The sequence below is a fragment of the Prionailurus viverrinus genome, chromosome D2 (assembly GCF_022837055.1).
Source record: "Prionailurus viverrinus isolate Anna chromosome D2, UM_Priviv_1.0, whole genome shotgun sequence".
NCBI classification, from domain to species: Eukaryota; Metazoa; Chordata; class Mammalia; order Carnivora; family Felidae; genus Prionailurus; species Prionailurus viverrinus.
Window position 1 is genome coordinate 73908796 of NC_062571.1, and position 17644 is coordinate 73926439.

The following is a 17644-nucleotide window of genomic DNA, read 5'->3' on the forward strand; positions in this document are numbered from 1 at the left end:
CTGGTGGGGCTGTTCACAGATGCACGGGTCTGTGGGTCATTCATGATGGCCTCACAGGGGCCTAGTCTCATAGGACAGGTGTGCAAACTTCGGAGAGTCTGGGGAAACTCTGTAGACGTGACACGGTCTGATGACGTGGGCTTTTAGAGGCTCCTGAACCTAGCTCTTCAAAATTTTGTAATGAACTTCCGTTGTTTGAAACCATTAAATTTTGCATTGATTCGTTACCTAGGACTTGATAACTGGAACAGGCAGTTAATGCGGGACTGCGTTCATAGGCTACTGTGGAGGGTGCTGAATCTGTCTCCAAAACTCATGCACTCGGGTATTAGACTGCCAGAGACAGAGAGATCAGTAGAGAGAGATAAAGAGACAGGGAGACAGAAAGAGAGTTCTTGATCAGAATTTCCCTTTATTTCAGCTATATGAGGGCGGGAGCGGGGGGAGCATTTCCATTTATTCTAATTGACGAATACTACCGTCCATTATTAGAGTTTGCTGCTGTGTCCTTCCTGGGACTTGTAAACTACTTGGTGATAAAATAGAAAATTGGAAAGTGGGGCCCTCTAGGCTCATAATTACATGCACAGGTACGCGGGTACAAAGTGAGGGGAATTTTCACCCCCTTGTAATCAAGCATTCCTTCATCTTCCCAGACTTGTAGGAAGGTTTGACTACTATAATTAATCTTGTTTTGTGTATTTGTGCAGATTAAAATATTAAGTGCACACAGCATGTTCTATTATCACCTGCCGTTTCCTTGAAGCAGGGTCCAAATGATAAGGCTCCGGTATAAAAAAAAACAAAACCAGCCTGGGTACTAGATGGACAGGGAGGGACGCCTGGAACATCCCACAGGGTAAGTTACCTTGGCCTTCCTCCCGCCGGCTGTTGAAGCAGCCAGACCTGACTTCCTCCAAGTCTGTGCTCGTTGCTCTGGTTAGGTTTGGTGAGGCTGAGAACGTCTGGATTTATTGTAGATGGTGAACATGTGGACAGTCGCACTTTTGTTGCTGGGAGCAGTCACAGGTAGGAAACCATCACACCTGCCCCACGGGAAGGGCTTAAATGCAGCATCTCAGCACCGGCCAGAGAAAGCCTTACCCACGGCAGTGAGTGGTTCCAGACAACTCTGAGGGTCCAGAGAGCCGTGGGGTCGGGGGTGGGGGCGGGGTGGGGGTGGAGGTGGTCAACACTCTGCCTGGGAGACAAGGCAGTTTGAGGGGACCCCACTTCAGAGCATCTCTCCACCGGCCTGTCTTCACGTCCAGGTACTTTAGACTAGGCTCTCGTAGGTAAAGCATTAAACACCTGCCTGGGTTAACAGATTGACTTATCAGTGCGTGTTATCACGTTAGTCGAATGAGTATATCTGAAGAGCTGGGGATGGGACACAGAACTTCTACGTTTTGATGGTGGTTCTAAGCGGCGGCACAGCTGGTGACTCTATGGCTGACCAGAAGGTGGCACTGGGGGTAAGGAGAGAGTGGCTGGGGAGAGGCAGGGTGTCTCCATTCTTCAGACTGTCTCCGGGCAGAGCAGTGAGGACCTGAGAAGCTGAAACACCCCCCACCCTTCCCCCCCGGAGCCCAGCCTGGGGAGCTAAGCCGTGAGCACATTCGTCCTTTCTCTACAGCAAAGGAAATTTGCTATGAACATATCGGGTGCTTCTCCGACTCGGAGCCCTGGGCCGGGACTGCAGCCAGGCCGATGAAAGTTCTCCCCTGGAGCCCCGAGAAAATCGGCACCCGCTTCCTGCTCTACACCAATGAGAACCCAAACAACTTTCAGGTGAGACTTTGTCGTTTCAACATCATTGTGACCGGGAGAGGGGTTGTGCCCACCCCGCAGACTAGAAGGTTCTTGTGTCTGTCCCCTCCTCCTCCACCATGCTCTGTCCCACTTTATCCCTCCAGCTGCCCCTGCCCTCCAGGCCTAGCCAGACCCACACAGAGTAGGTTTTCTGTAAAATGTTGGCTCCAATGAATGAATGGTTCACATTTGCCGGAACCTCTAACTGGTTATGTGATTCTGGTCTGGGGCAAAGCTTCCCATCTACCAAGAACCCTGTGGAGGTAAGACTGCGGGCTACGATTCAGCCCCAGTGGAGACAGTAATTCCTGACTGGCCGGGGTCGGAGTGATCAGTGCAGGCAGGAAAATGAGAGTCAGGGTGGCCTTCCTGGAAGAGGTGGCTTTTGTGCTAAGGTTTGAAAGATTAAGGCATCAGAACAAGCAGAAATGGAGAAGGAGAGGCAGACCTGAATGGCCAGGCTACAAAAACATGCAACCCCTTTCTGCTTTTGTCACAGACCCTCCTTCCCTCTGACCCATCAACAATTGAAGCATCAAATTTCCAAACAAACAGGAAGACCCGGTTCATCATCCACGGCTTCATAGACAAGGGAGAAGAGAACTGGCTTTTGGAGATGTGCAAGGTAGGGCCGGCTCCCAGCCCCATGGTCTGCCCTGTCCCCGGCAGCAAGCCTTTCAGAAAGCACAGCAGATAAGCTTGGAGACAGGAAATCCCTACACACAAGTTAACTTCAGGCAATTAAAGTGATTCTGTTTACGATAGTAAGAGTCCACGTCCACGTTTCCGGACGCCATCTGTAGCCTGGCGCAGTGGCCTTGGCTGTGTGGGCAAACACCTGCACCATCTTATTTCTGGCTAAATCAAAGCCAAAGGTCTGCTTCCATTTTTAGCGAGGGCACTTTGTGTTCCTGCGCATGAGGGATTGTGTTCTTTTTTGTCCAAGTCCCTCCCACGTCCCTGCGATGATGTGTTGCTACAACCATTTATTTGGGAAACGGAGAACTAAGGTGCACCAGGAGACCGAATCACAGAATAGAAAGTGTCAAAACTATATGTAACATAGCATCTATTGGCTAGAAGGACAGACAACAGAAGAACACGCACGTGCACACACACGCACACACACGTGCACAGGCATACACACACAAACACATAATAATACACCGTCACCCTTTTCTTTTTACATAGACACTGATTCCATCCATTTCTCTGATGCCTAAGAGTTTACCCGAGTCTGTCCTCCACACACACATTAATAATTCTGACTTATCATGTCAACGGGAGAAGTTACAAACCTAGAAAATTAAAGTCATTCTTCATTTGGCCTTGATTTGCCAGGCATTTAACTCTTCTGTCCCATCAGAACAACTATAAACTGTATCTTACAGTGTAAGATATAGTTTATACTCCAAATTCCTCAGGGCTGTAAGAGATTCCTCAGGGTTGTTTTAAAAACAAAGGTCCTGAGAAAAAACTCTTGGTATCTCTGTGTGCGTGATCACACATATTACTATCGTAGATGTGACAAATTTGAAGTGGGCTTTAAATTTATAGAACCGTTTTCAACGCAAGCTGGCCTATGTACTACCTGGCAGAATGTCTAAGGCTCCATCCATTTCCTTGACCTCCTAGAAGTTTTCAGAATTCTTCAATCTCTTTTTAAGTCAGCTGCAGTTTTATTTTTCAAATATCTGCGGTGTGTTTCCTCCATGAAATACTGTGCTATCCTGACTGTAGACGCTTAGTAAATGCCCAGCAGGCAGGGGTGAAGGCAAGTCCGGTTATTGGCAGGGATGTCAAGAGGCCAAGAGGAGGGCTGGAGGTCAAATCCACAAGGTCATTTGGACACTGGCCATCAGAGACGGCACTGGAGACCTTTCCTCTTCAAAACAGGGCTCTTCTAAGGATGCAGTTGTTCCCCCACATACCTAATCAACTTTACCGAATTTGGTCAAAGAAAACCAGAGAGTGGCCAGCTTTTAATTAACCTGCAAGCTAGAGAGGGAATAGGTTTGCCTTGCCCATCGCCTTTACCCTGAGAGATGACTCCTAATCGACAACAAGGTTCCTAACAAAGCCCAGTTTGTCTCAGCGCCCCAGCGAGGAAAAGACAGAACGACCAGTAGTAACTGTGAGTCACCATTGCGGAGCCCTGGTTAGACGGGTTTTGCGCGCCCCTATGATAACATCCTGGTGTCTTTCCAACACCAGAACATGTTCGCGGTGGAGGAGGTCAACTGCATCTGCGTGGACTGGAAGAAAGGTTCCCAGACCACGTACACACAGGCCGCCAACAACGTGCGGGTGGTGGGTGCCCAGGTGGCCCAGATGATCAGCATGCTCTCGGTGAGTCCGCCGGCCGGGCTGCTGGGGAGGCAGGCGGCGCCCCCGGGTCTCTGTCGGCTAAAGATGCAGCTGAGAGTTATAGCTTTTGACAAGAAATAGAAAGAATTGTATTTGTCTCGGAATCTCACTTCTAAAACGCTGAAATTTGCCTTAAGAAGGACACGGCAGTGGAAGAAAAATCAGTAATAGCTAACACTTAGGAGGCATCTTCCGTGGACAGATGTGAAAACTAAAGATGTTTATGAACATCTTCCATTGACAGATGTGAAAACTAAGGCCCAGAGAGGTCAAGGAGTTTGCCCCCCAAAATCATAGCACAGGGGAATACAAGAGCTGTCTAGTGCCAGGGGCCCCCCACTACACCGGGTGGTCTCTGTGTGGGACAAACAAGGCATTCGCAAGGAGCACCAAATGGAACCCGAGGGCAGCAGGTGCGATTGGCAGGTACCAACGCCACGGCCCTGTTGGTGGCCCTGTTGATGGCAGAGAATTTCGTTTGCCACCGTCAATTCAGCTGTTTCTTCCTACCCGGGTCTTTCATTCTGGCTAACTTGGAGTCTTGAATTCTTTCGGTGAAGTCGCTAACTCTTCATGACTCTATATTCTATCCCAGATAAAGGCCCGAGCTGTTTCTGTCTTATAGTGAAAGGGTCCACAAAAGAACCGATCGGTTCTAACTACTTCTGCACCCCTGCAGAAATTAAAACCTGTGATGTTTGTCCTAGAGGTTCTGAAGATCAACGAGTATACATGGGCGAACGTCTCTGAGACTTACACGTGCAAACACTCATAGCTGTATGCCATTTGTTCATCCAATATTTGGGGGGCACAGTGTCAGGAACTCTGCTAAAGAGGTCAAGAGGACAGTGTGGTCCCAGGCCCTGGAGGAGCTCATGGTGAAGACTTGAAACGAGAGTAGAGGATGGTCAGGGTTCTAATGGGGGGACTATAGGGCTTAATTGGGAGCACATGCGGGGGCACCGTTTAATCCGGGCTGGGGGACTGGGGGCGTGATGAAGGATGTCTCCCGGGGAGAGACATCTAAGTTGAGAGCTGATGGCTAGGCTGTGTCATGTGAGCTGGACAAGTGGTTGGGGAGTGGACAGCAACATCATCAGACCCACAGATGAGGGAATATGATGTATCCGAGGGCCCGGAAATCCTGCATAGGGTTTGGCTAGAGAAGAATCTAGAAAAATGGGTGTTGAGTCAGGAAAGTTCTGAAACCCTCGTAATGAGTTTGGGCTTGATCCTGAGGGCAGTGGGAGCCATAGAAGGTTTTCAACAGAGGGGTAACAACATTAGGTTTGCGTGTTATAAAAACCACACATGTAAAACAAAACAAAACAAAACACCACAGCACAAAAATGTTCTGAAAATGCACTCTTCCCTCTCCAGACAAACTATAGCTACTCTCCTTCCCAAGTCCACCTCATCGGCCACAGCCTGGGAGCCCACGCAGCGGGAGAGGCTGGGAGCAGGACTCCAGGCCTGGGCAGAATTACAGGTAAGGCCCAAGGTGCAGGGCCCCGGGTTTTGTCCCCAGTGACCCCAGAACATGGTGCAAGCCTGCCGACCAGCCAGAAGCTGGCCCGAAGTAGTCTGTCCCCAAAATGCTCTGCACAGAACATTTTAGGAAGCCCCCAGGAAGCCCCTAGGAAACCCCCAGGAAGCCCATCTTTCTGGAAGGGGAGATGGTGCTTTTGTCACCCCCCTTTGCTTCCCGTTGCTTCTCCTGTCTGTCTCCATTCCTCCTCCTTAGATCCACGTTTCTTGGCAGTGTGGGTCGTTCAGCAGGACTGGGCAGCCAGGAAAATGGAGACGAAGGCCCATGTGAGCGTGTGCAAATGTAATTAAGAAGGCACACTGTTATTCCCTTCCCCCTTCTCTTTGAACTCAAAGGCAGAGTGGAACATGAAAATCATGCTTCCAGAGCCTCTATTGGTAGGAGAAACCCAGCCACCAGTGGTGCAGATCACTCTTGCAAGCCAAGCAGAGCCTTCACTTTGTAACAACAACAACGACAACAACATACCTTATATAATAGAATCATAAGAATGTAATGCTATGATTATTATTATTATAGTAAGCATAGATTAAGTGCTTGCTTAGCCCAAATACTATGTAAAGTGCCTTACATTTCCTCACTGAATCCCCAGAACTGAAGAAACAGGCTCAGGAAACTGGATAACTGAGATTCTAACCCAGTTCGACTGCCGCGTGGCTCGAGAAAGCCTCTACTGTCTAAGAGCTCTCCCTTTCATTTTCAACAGACAGTTATGCCCGGGCCTTTTCTGGCCAGCTGCTCTGCCCAAACCTTCAAAGAACTATTGACAAATTCAGGAGCTCTGCCAGGAAGGAAGTATAATCAGGAGGAAATAATAGTAATCAATATTTTACTGATACACTCATGATGGTATGCCAGCCACTGTGCTAAAAGCTATATACATTATCTCATTTCATCTTATTGTAACCATATCATTACCCGGATTTTATAAATGGGGGAACTGAGGCACAAGAAATAGGTTGAGCAACTCGCCCAAGGTCATGCAACTTGCCCAAGAAATAGTTGAGTAGGGATTTAGAGTCAGGCTGCCTAGTTCCAGAATCTGTGTTCATAAATATGATATCAGGCTACTTTATCCCTTTTTTCTTCAAACTTGAGAAGAGGAAAAAAAATGTTAAAGAAGAAAGATCTGCCAAGTACATAAGAGAGAATAATGTGGAAAAAAATCCTTGGTCAGACAAATTTAAATCTCTTAGCTTATCTACCCTTCTTTATCCACGCCACGGGAGCCCTTCTCTAATGAGCAACGTTGAAACTCTAGGTCCTCGTATTCAATATGCAGGGCCATGGCACTGCATGACTTCAGAGTATGGCACCCCTCGAGTTGAGCAATGCACAGCCTGAGCAACTGTACGCCTTGGTCCTGCTGGCACCTACAGCCAGGCCTACTATTCTGCAGCACTGATCATCTCTTTTAGGGTTGGATCCTGTAGAAGCAAGCTTCCAGGGTACTCCTGAAGAGGTTCGGCTCGATCCCTCTGATGCTGACTTCGTTGACGTGATCCATACAGATGCAGCACCCCTGATCCCATTCCTGGGTGAGCCCAATGACGCTTTAGCTGCAAGCATGCGCAGTTGTGTTGTAACCGAGATGCATAACCCTGCATCATGAAAACCTCATTGCTCTTCCAAACATTTCAGGTTTTGGAACAAAACAGCTGTTAGGTCACCTCGACTTCTTCCCCAACGGAGGGGAGGAAATGCCAGGATGCAAGAAGAATGCCCTGTCACAGATCGTGGACCTTGATGGCATCTGGGAAGGTAAAGCCAGAGCAGAGTGAGGCATCACTTCCCTGGGGGGAGCAGTATCTTCCCAGAGAAAATCTCAAAAATGAAACTGCTCTTTAAAACAATTTCTCCTTCTAGACATTATTTCTGAAAAAATATAGCTACAGACTACTTGTCGTATCTCCGCTCTACTGGTTTTGCACTTCCTTAGAACACCGTCGTGGGTGTCCTGGACTGTGCAAGCCACAAAGAACGACAAAATTGCTCAAAGCCATAACTCCACCAATCAGTTGGCAGCTACCTAACAAAGACAAGACATGCCATGAAAGTAAACATCCTGGCTCTAAGAGAATTTTTCTGCCAGCCCCCCCTTGGGAGTCAATGATACGGCTCCAGTTCACGTAGAGTATTGTTCAATACCGTAGCCAGAATGACAATGCTCCCCGATCGTTTCCACGGCAGAGCCATTTGCCCAATGAGAGTCACCACCCCTGTATGTTGGGTCAGGATGAGAAACAGTCACTGGTAGGAAAGGTGAAGCAGAGAGAGTGCTATTTGGGGTTCTTCTTCACCATTGATGGAGCACACCTGGGCTGAAGGTCATCCTTCAGCGACAGATTTTGGATCTGATGAGGTGAAAAGGACAACGTAGAAGTGAATTTTTCAGCCCAGCTCATCACTTGGAACCACACAGGTTTACACTGTCAGTGGTCTGACCAAATCTAACGAGTAAAGATTCTTACTGAATTCGATCAAAATGGCAGGTATGTATGACATCGAAGCAAATACTAAGAATGCAGATGTATGTGTTTGTCTCTTATGAGAGTTTCCATGGAAAGGGTAGCCCAAGCTCTCTCTCAGTAATAGCCAAGCAAGTTTGGGTCATATCTAGAAGGTACACTGTGACCTCTGTCACCTGGCAGGAGCTGTGGGGGCCAAGGAAAGTTATTAAGAGAGAAAAAAAAAAAGAGCCAACTCAAGCGACCCGAGCCTCCTTGCTATTTGCCTAAACACAGCATGAAAATGTCCGTGCTCTGGTTTCATCATGTCTAGGAGGTCACGTCACATCTGGCTGTGTCTTCAAGGACCTCTAGCCTAGTGCCTGGGACACAGGAAGGCACAATGGTTAGCAGCATAGGCTCAAGCACCAGACGGGCTTGGGTTTAATTGCCAGCTCTGCCACTTACTGGCTGCAATCCGTACATCTGAGGCTGTAATCTGTGTATGGCCCGTACTTAGAAATGGTCTGGTACCTACCGCCTAGAAAGGCATTGTTCACAGGAACGACGCACGTAAAGGACTCGGAACACTGCCTCGCTCGCAGAAAGCAGCCTCTCTGTGTTCACTGGCATTCATTTTGGACTTTACCTTAAGTTGGCCCGATCTTACATTTCTCCGAGTATGGCCCCACTTTGGAACCTCTCCCCTTGGAGCGACAGAAGCCGTCAGCTCCCCAGACCACGTATGGGGACGTCCTCATTTGTTTCCCCAGGGACTCGGGATTTTGTGGCTTGCAATCACCTGAGAAGTTACAAGTATTACTCGGAGAGCATCCTCAACCCCGATGGGTTCGCCTCCTACCCCTGCGCTTCCTACAAGGCCTTTGAGTCTGTAAGCTATTACCCCTTGAGTCCCTCTGTGGGACGGTTGTCCACTATGTTTGGGATTTGCAGCACCCTCTCACCAGTTTCTGATCATCTCTTACTTGTTTTGCATGGGCCCTCAGAGTTTATGATCCTGTGAAGCAGAGTGGGGGAAAAGGTTAGGCAGGAGGTGACTAAAATTCTAGATGAGTCATGTAGGTGAGGAAGACGCTGGGAAATCAGAACAATCCTTTCAACGATCTAGAAAACTTTCCTGCAGAAGGTGTTGTTTGAATCTGCATAGCATTTGGGAGGAAGAACAGGGCAGAGCAAGGGCGGCAGAACGTAGGAGAGAAGACGTCCTATGCCAGAGAGAAGGAAAGGCGCTCGCTGGAGTTCTAGATGCCAGGCTGGGGGGTTGGGCCTCTGGAATTGGCCACAGCCAGATTTATACCACAGGCAGTGGCAAATGCTACATACAGTCAGGGCTCTTTGTCCCAGAGTTTGGCTGTTAACCACGTAGCAGCACATCACGTGATGGAAGGTGTAATTGACCTAACCTGGAGCCCAGGAATCGGTATTTTCCATCGTGATGTGCAAGAGGCTTGGGAGTCCCAGCCTTGGTGAAGCAAATTTGGAAATCCTCTTTCCCAATCTCCTTCCTGTTACAAGCGAGGAAACTCAGACCGTAGGAGAAGTGCTCCCCCAGATGGGTGGGTCATAAAAAAGGCAAATTCACACCTTATGGCTTGATCTGTCTCTGCTTAGAACAAGTGCTTCCCCTGCCCGGATGAAGGCTGCCCACAGATGGGCCACTATGCTGATAAATTTGCTGGCAGGACGAGCGGCGAGCCACAGAAATTCTTCCTGAACACAGGAGACTCCAGCAATTTTGCTCGTGAGTTGTAATTTGACCCTTCTCACCCACGTCGAGAAAGTTTAGCTTCCATTATACAAGAAAGACTTATCTCTCCCCTGGAGTACTTGTGAGCACATCCTGACCATCTTAGCAGAGGACACATCTACCAAACGCTCCCATTTAAGACTCAGCTGAGGATTTACAAAGAGCCTGCATTTCTTCCTTTCTGTGTCTATGCCATGAAATGAGTGGAATGAATGGGAGCACAATTCATGAGAAATCGTGACTTGCACATCTCTGTGGCCATTTTTACCACTGAATTCTTCCCACTCCACAGTGCACTGTTCTTTTCTTTTTTTAAGGCTGTGTCATGCACACAACTTCTTCTATTCCTTTATCAAACATTTATTTGGTACCAGCTCTTTGCTGGTCTGGGCCCTTTAAGAAGTCCAGTTCCTATCTCCCCACTTCTCCTTCTCTGTGCCTGTGTCCCCAAAGCCCCATGTAGGGGTCCCTCTCTGGTGGAGGGTGGACGGGAATCAGGAAAGAGTGATTTCTTACAAAAATCTGCTGACTCGTCTAGGTCATAGGGTAGAGATCGGGCACATTTGGGCCACTCTGTGCCAACCTTCCCTGTGATTGTTCCCTAAGAAGTTGCACTTTAAAAAAAGGCACTGTGTTGGGGCACCTGGGCGGCCCAGTCAGTTGGGCGTTCGACTTCGGCTCAGGTCACAATCTCATGGTCTGTGGGTTCGAGCCCCGCATCAGGCTCTGTACTGACAGCTCAGAGCCTGGAGCCTGTTTCAGATTCTGTGTCTCCCTCTCTCTCTGCCCCTCCCCTGCTCATGTTCTGCCTCTCTCTCCCTCTCAAAAATAAGTAAACACTAAAAAAAATTTTTTCAAAAAGTCACTGCTTTTATATAAAGACATAAATACAATATATGCCTTATCTAGTTTTTAAAGTCAGGTTTATTGAGGTACAATTTATAGACAGCAAAATCCACCCTTTGTAGTATATAGTTCTATGAGTTTTGATAGATGAATAGTCATGTAACCATCTCCACAATCCAGATATAAAACACCTTCATCACCATGTATATATATACATATATATATATCACCATGTATATATATATATATATATATCACCATATATATATATATATATACACTCACATACATATTTTAAGACAATGGTTAATCAAGCCTTCCAGTGTTGTGATGCATGAAATGCTGGCCCATATTTTAAAACGACAAATTAAACATTTGAAAGCCACACACTCACTCCTCAACCGACACTTCTGTACGAACCACAGACTATGTGGACACTAGGGATGCAGGGATGAGCAAGACGCTCTGTGCATGAAACGCATCACCCGGCGGAGAAGGCGGAAACCGAGCGTGCAGCCCCAGGGTGCTGGGCGTGGCGACTTGCTGCTTGGCAACCTGGGACCGAGGACCTGGCCCTGCCCAGAGGAAGGAACAGGGACAGCATCCCCGGGGATGTGAAGGACAAGTGGGAGCTAGGCAAACGATGTGTGTGTGTTTCAGTACATGCGTGTGTACGTGTGTGTGTGCGTGTGGGTGTAGATGTGGACCTGTGCATGTGTGTGTGTGAGTGAGCGTGTGGTTATAGGTGTGCAGGATGTCCTCACGGGCACTGACACGGCACTGCAGGTGTAGATCTGGGTAACAGCTGAGCCCCGCTCTATGACGGACACGGCCTGGGGCGCTGGGGATGTGCAGGTACAGCACAGTCCCTGCTCTTGAGGTTCTCGCAGGACTACTTTCTTGGGCTGCTTTTCCTACCATGGGAACAAGCCCTCGTCCCTTCTCTTTTCACCTTATCTCATAGTGCGGTCCCTCTCGAGCGGAGTTATACAACACAACTTTCTGCAATGATGGAAATGCTCCCTGTTGCCCAAAACGGTAGCCAGTGGCCACGTGTGGCAATTTAACACTAGAAATGTGGCTAGTAAGACTCAGGAATTAATTTGTGATCTTCTTTAGTGTGAACCTAAATTAAAGCAGTACCTATGGGTAATGTCCCTTTACTGGGCAGTGTAGCTCTGGAGACGGAATACCACTAGGTACGTACGCCTCCTTATAGCCTACTTGAGTTGTAGATCAGTAGGATTTCTTATACTTTGATGCCTCGGTGTAAGGGATGACAGGATTCTGAAATTTGGGTCAACTATTTTGCGCATGAATAAATTGAAATCTTTTCTATCCCCTGTGCAGGCTGGAGATACGGAGTTTCTATAACACTGTCTGGAAAAATAGCCACTGGTCAGGTCAAAGTTGCTTTGTTTGGAAATAAGGGAAACACTCACCAATTCGATGTCATCCGGTAAGTTTCCTTTTTTAGCACCGCATCTCACTTGATGATATACACGGACTTCAAATCCACACACTGCAATGTTTATCTTCTCTTTATCAAGTAATTTTAAATTATTTGCTGTATATATTAAAGTGACTTTCAGACTTCTGCTGACAATTTTCTTTTCTCAATTATAAATCCAGGCAATAGTTTTTTTTCTCTTTTGATAGGTTTGTTTTAAAAAATAGATTAAATATACACACACACACACACACACACATATATATATATATATATAATATTACCCCCAGGTGTCATGTTTCCTTATTAGCATAGTAACACATTCATGTTGTGTTAAACTAAGTGAATGACTTATTACTGTACAAATAACTCTTCCAGAAAAAAATATGAAGGAATTATATAGTTTTCTATAAGAATATTGTGAGTAGAAACTAACTTGAGTTTGAGAAAACAACATTCAAGCAATAGTTTGAGGCTGCTGGCTTCTCCATTTCTCCATCCTTTATGTGAGAACTAATTTAAAAAAAAAATAATTTCATTACTCTCGAGTAGAAAAGAGTGGCATGGTCTTATCTGGTGATTAGAACTTGTTTCTGTGCATGGAATGTTTCTATTTCTTTATTTCAAGGGGGATTCTCACACCAGGCTCTACCCATTCTAATCAGTTTGATGCAAAGCTTGATATTGGAACCATTGAGAAAGTCAAGTTTCTTTGGAACAACAACGTGATAAACCCAACCTTCCCCAAAGTGGGTGCGGCCAAGATCACCGTCCAAAAGGGAGAGGAGAAAACAGTGTATGTATATCTTTGCTGGCTTGTGCCTCAGGGTGTTGGTAAAGATTGGTGTTTGTAATGGAAACTCACTCCAGAAAGTCAGTCACAGTTCAGCCAGAAAAGCTAAGACAATCTACCCACCTGAGGCCTTTTCTTTGTAGGCAAACAACTGACAAACAGGTAAAGCATTTCTGTTGGGTGTTCTCAGCCCTATCTGAGAAGAAGAAGAACACAGATGCAGGTCACTGCCTTCGAGAAAAACTAAGGGGGCAAAATGAGAAAGAGAAGAAAGAAATAGTATCTGAAAGTATCAGGTTATAAGTATGGGCTAGAGAGTAGCTACATTATAAAGAAGGGAAGATCATTGAATTTCAGGATAATAAACAAAAACTAAAGTAGTTTCAGCAAAAGATATAAAATCTGAGTAAGACAAGAGAGAGCTGGGCTAACAATACTTGCAGAATCTTTATCCTGACTTTCGGCATCACTTGCTGTGGCGGCCAGAGGATGTGGGGGTAGCGACCTGAGTGGGGCAGAGCTAAGGCCAGGACCCTAATTCCGGTCAGCAGAACCCTCCTGCAGTGGTTTTGTGGAAGGGGATCCTGGGAGCTTGGTCACTGATGGTGTTGAGGCTTGGGAGGTTAAGTGAGGTTGCTAAACTCGGGCCTCAGGGAATGTGACTCCCCCAGGCCGGGAGGGTGGGTTGGCAGAGTTCACAGCTGCATCTCAGGCTGGCTGACCCCTGTGAGGTCCTCCATATCCCTGTGAAGGGCTGGCCCAGCCAGGCGGTCAGCAGAATAAGACAGATCTGTCAGCGAGAGCACAGCACTGAGGAAGCCGGTGGGGGGGTGGGGGGGAGAACCTTCCGCAGGCCACAGGTGCAGCCAGCACTTCCCTGCCCGCCTCCATCGGAGGACAGTGAGCCTCTAAAGTCAGTTTCCAGAGGGGCACCTGGATGGCTCAGTCGGTTAAGCGTCCCGCTTTGGCTCAGGTCATTATGTCACAGTCCGTGACTTCCAGCTCCACGTCAGGCTCTGTGCTGATAGCTTGGAGCCTGGAGCCTGCTTTGGATTCTGTCTCCCTCTCTCTCTGCCCCTCCCCTGCTCATGCTCTGTCTCTCTGTCTCAAAAATAATTAAAAACATTTAAAAAATTTAAAGTCAGTTCCCAGGGCCCCATCAGGAAATGGACCTGTGGCCTGGCTCCTGGGACTGTGTGGTTAAAAATGTGTCAGAAGAAGATAGTATTGCTAGAACCTTAAAAATGCGGAGTGATCCCGGGAGACGAGACACTCACAGGTAGATTTGAAGAAGGAAAGCACACACAAGCCCGAATCAGCCAGAATTGTGCCTTCCAGGTTTTCTGAGGAAAGGCTGTGACTTTCTGCACTTTCTAGAAATGGAACAGATTGTATTCAAGCCCCCCCCCCCCCCCCGCCGAGGCCCTGAGGCCATTAGCTGCCTTCTGAACCCTCCAGTGGCCTGCGTGTCCCTTCTTCCCCTGTCTGTTGACCCCAGAGGAAATCCATCTTAAGAGAAGTGAGATGTTGGGACATCAGATTTTTAAAAATACAAGAAGATCACAACCAGCATGAGCGATGGGCTTGGTGTGTGAGGGGCAGGCGATCCCAGACTGCAGGTGGCAGGCAGGGCTCGAGGTGCAGAGAACAGGAAATATGATTGCAGATAGAGCTAGGGCAGCAAGACAGGTGAAATACAAAAGAGACCACAGTGAAGACGACGGTAAAACCAGGCAAAGCCTCAGAGCTCAAAGGCAGCGAGATCCAAGAAGCGCTTGGTTCTTGGAACAACAGTAATGATAGTCACTTATATCTACAATGGTTTTTTTTTTTTTTATCAATTATAAGGCTTTTTCACATTTATGGTCATAAGATGTTGCATTATTAACATGGGATTCTCAGCGATCATGGGAGGGAACTGTGCCTTCTTCAACAAATGAAGATCCCAACACTCAGAGACTCAAGTAACGAGCCCCGTGTCCCCCCCTAGAAAGGAGGGAGTGGGGAGCCCAAAGGGAAAGATCCACTGACCGACTTCAGGCACAGAAGGCAAGTCAAGGGAGATTTGAACTGTGACTCTGCCATGGGCAACGTGATCCATGGCATCAGATAGACCTGTATGTGCCTCTTGGTTCTTCCACTTACTGAGAGCACTCTGTGCCTCAGTTTCCTCTCCCATAACGCAGGACTCCTAGTAATACTTCCTCACCCATGTGTTGTGAGGGTGAAGTTTGCACAAGCGAATCAGTCAGTGTCATTGCCTGTAGTAAGAGCTCAGTTTACTGGAGCTGTTACAAGGTTGAATCCAGTCTACAGAGTGGCTCAGTCAAGAGTGAGCCCATCTGGACACCAATGGGCTGTGTTCAAGGAGGACCCATGCTGACTTGTGGAGAAAGAGGTCAGTTAGAGTTCTAGCTGCTGCCTCAATGCCCCCACAGTCCTGTCGGACTGAGGACCCAGAGACCAGGGCCACTCTGAGCAACAGCTGACAGGGGACCTTGTCACAGACACCAGCCACCTGTCTCACGGGAAACCCAAGTTCTCCAGTAACTGGTTGAAGCTACGACCCTAGTGTTTTCCTCATTCCGTGTGAATCCTAAATCGGCAATCATCTTTTCTTAACAACTTAAAACTCCATGTAAAGCTACCCGATGCTTACAAAGCTTTCATTTCTGTCGGCAGGTACAACTTCTGCAGCGAAAGCACTGTGAGAGAAGACGTTCTCCTCACCCTCACGCCCTGTTAAAGTCCAGGCACAGTCCGGTCACTGCGTTAACACCAATAAAAACCACTGATGCATCTAGCTGCTCAGAACGTCTGTCACTGTGTCAGCTGGCCCCGCTGGGGACACTTGGGAATAGACCATTTAAATAAGCCCTGAGCATTTCCATACATTTGGGTTTCTTGCCACTGACTTCTGACCACACCCCCCCCCCCCATTTCCCAGCTTCCTTGGTCCTCACATTCATTCTCTTCTCCTCACCTAAGGGGACGGCATGGAACAGCTGGAGTATGAGGTACAGGGGTCTCAGCAGAGCCTTTAGCTCTGCCCCTCGTCTTACAGATGAGGAAACTGAGGCCTAGAGAGGGGAGGTAGCTGTTTAAGCAAAGAGTGAATCCCTTTAGGGACTGGGGGTCCATTCCCCTGATTTGGGTTCCAGAGCTCATCCCTGACTCCGTCATCACCTTGAAGGAGCGTGGAAAGACCATGCTATGACGTGGCCTCTTTGTGGTAACAGGCAATAGAGCCCTGTCTCCTGGTGAGGTGCCCCAGCAGCCAGAGACGCTGGTGGCATATTTACTGAGCACTGACAGGCTTCCGGCCCCCACTCCTCCTGGACCTCAGCAGGCATCATCTCAGGGCAGAGCTCAGCACTGAGGAGGCATGGCTCCTGAGAGGAGCGCCTGGTGCAGGCCCGCGCTGAGGAAGGACTTTTCGGTCATCCAATCAGCTAGGGCCACCAAGGAGCCCTCAGCCAATCAGGCCTTGCCTCGAATCCCACCCACACAGGTGTTGGTCACCTGGAAGGACAGGGTATCCTACCCCAATATCATTCCCTGAGGACTTTGCGGGACCAGGAAAGCCACCACCTCCCCTGAGTGGCTCTCCTCTTGGCCACCAGGCCTCACATTCCACCATGACAGTTTCTGTGCCTTGGCCTCTGTTCCTAACCATTGGCGGCACGTCAAGCTGTGACCGAGCTTCAAACTTGAATGTGACTGGACCGCAGATTGTTCCTTGAGAGTAGATGTTGGAGTGACTGTAGTCAGGGTCTCACAGGGGAGGGCACCAGGTGAGCGGTCAAGCCACGGTGGTAATGAGGGGGGTGTTAAAGATGACTCCAGTGGTAGGAGGACCCCCAGGACCTTGGGTGGGGGCACCGAGCACGAGAGAACGAAGCCTGGGGCTGAGACCCTTTCGTCACAGTTCTGCCCAGCACTGGCCACAAACCCACGCCCTGAGCAAGGCAGCACCATGTTGGTGGAAGAGTTCAATCTGTGGGATGCAGACTCTACAAATACTCCCAAACGCCAGCTCTACACCAGGTTCTAGAGCCACAGGAAGCGGAAGACTTTGATTCAGCCTTGGAGGGGTGCACAGTAGCAGGGAGCCCGGCACCTAAATAAACACCACCATGCCACCTGATAGTGTAAAAAGCTGGCACGTCCCAGGACAGGGTGGTCGAGGAGACAGAGGACCAAGATAGGGAGGGCTCCAGAGAGTTGTTGGTTCTAGGCCCGGGCTTGCAGGTAGACGACCCCCTGAGACTGCAGGCTGGGAGGCCAACTAGGAGGAGGCAGTCCTGCAGCCATGCAACAAGAAGTGATGAGGACTTTAAGAGGGTGGCGAGTGGAACTGAGGTATAACAGAGTGGGTGGGCCTTGTGGTTGGCCACGAAAGCCCTGCTCCCAGGTCAAGGACAGCCTGCTTCACCTGCTCCCCAGACGGACAGAAATGGCCAAAGACTTGGGGCAAGTAATTTTAAAAACAAAGAGGAAACAGAGGAGTTTGCAGTCAGAGGGAGGAAGCCAGCTCGGGAGAATCCCCAAGGCTGTGGGCCACATGGTGAGCTCTCAGCCCAGGCACTGCCCTGAGCCACAGGTGTCCCAG

At 48.6% G+C, this 17644-nt stretch overlaps 1 protein-coding gene across 1 annotated transcript; it reads left to right on the forward strand.

The window, feature by feature from the left end:
- Nucleotides 1–980: 980 nt before the first annotated feature.
- PNLIPRP1 (pancreatic lipase related protein 1) lies at nt 981–15778 on the forward strand. The gene is made up of 12 exons (XM_047825642.1): nt 981–1029; nt 1637–1791; nt 2312–2437; nt 4027–4161; nt 5560–5668; nt 7147–7266; nt 7370–7489; nt 8949–9067; nt 9808–9937; nt 12140–12248; nt 12868–13035; nt 15715–15778. The coding sequence occupies exons 1-12, from the start codon at nt 981–983 to the stop codon at nt 15776–15778; spliced, it is 1404 nt and encodes a 467-aa protein (XP_047681598.1).
- The last annotated feature ends 1866 nt before the right edge of the window (nt 15779–17644 follow it).

Excerpts from the sequence above, each read along its gene's own strand:
- PNLIPRP1 (XM_047825642.1), top strand. The coding sequence starts at position 981 with ATGGTGAACATGTGGACAGTCGCACTTTTGTTGCTGGGAGCAGTCACA. Across the intron at positions 4,162-5,559 it reads AGATGATCAGCATGCTCTCG|ACAAACTATAGCTACTCTCC; the intron begins GTGAGTCCGCCG and ends TTCCCTCTCCAG. Across the intron at positions 13,036-15,714 it reads AAGGGAGAGGAGAAAACAGT|GTACAACTTCTGCAGCGAAA; the intron begins GTATGTATATCT and ends TTCTGTCGGCAG.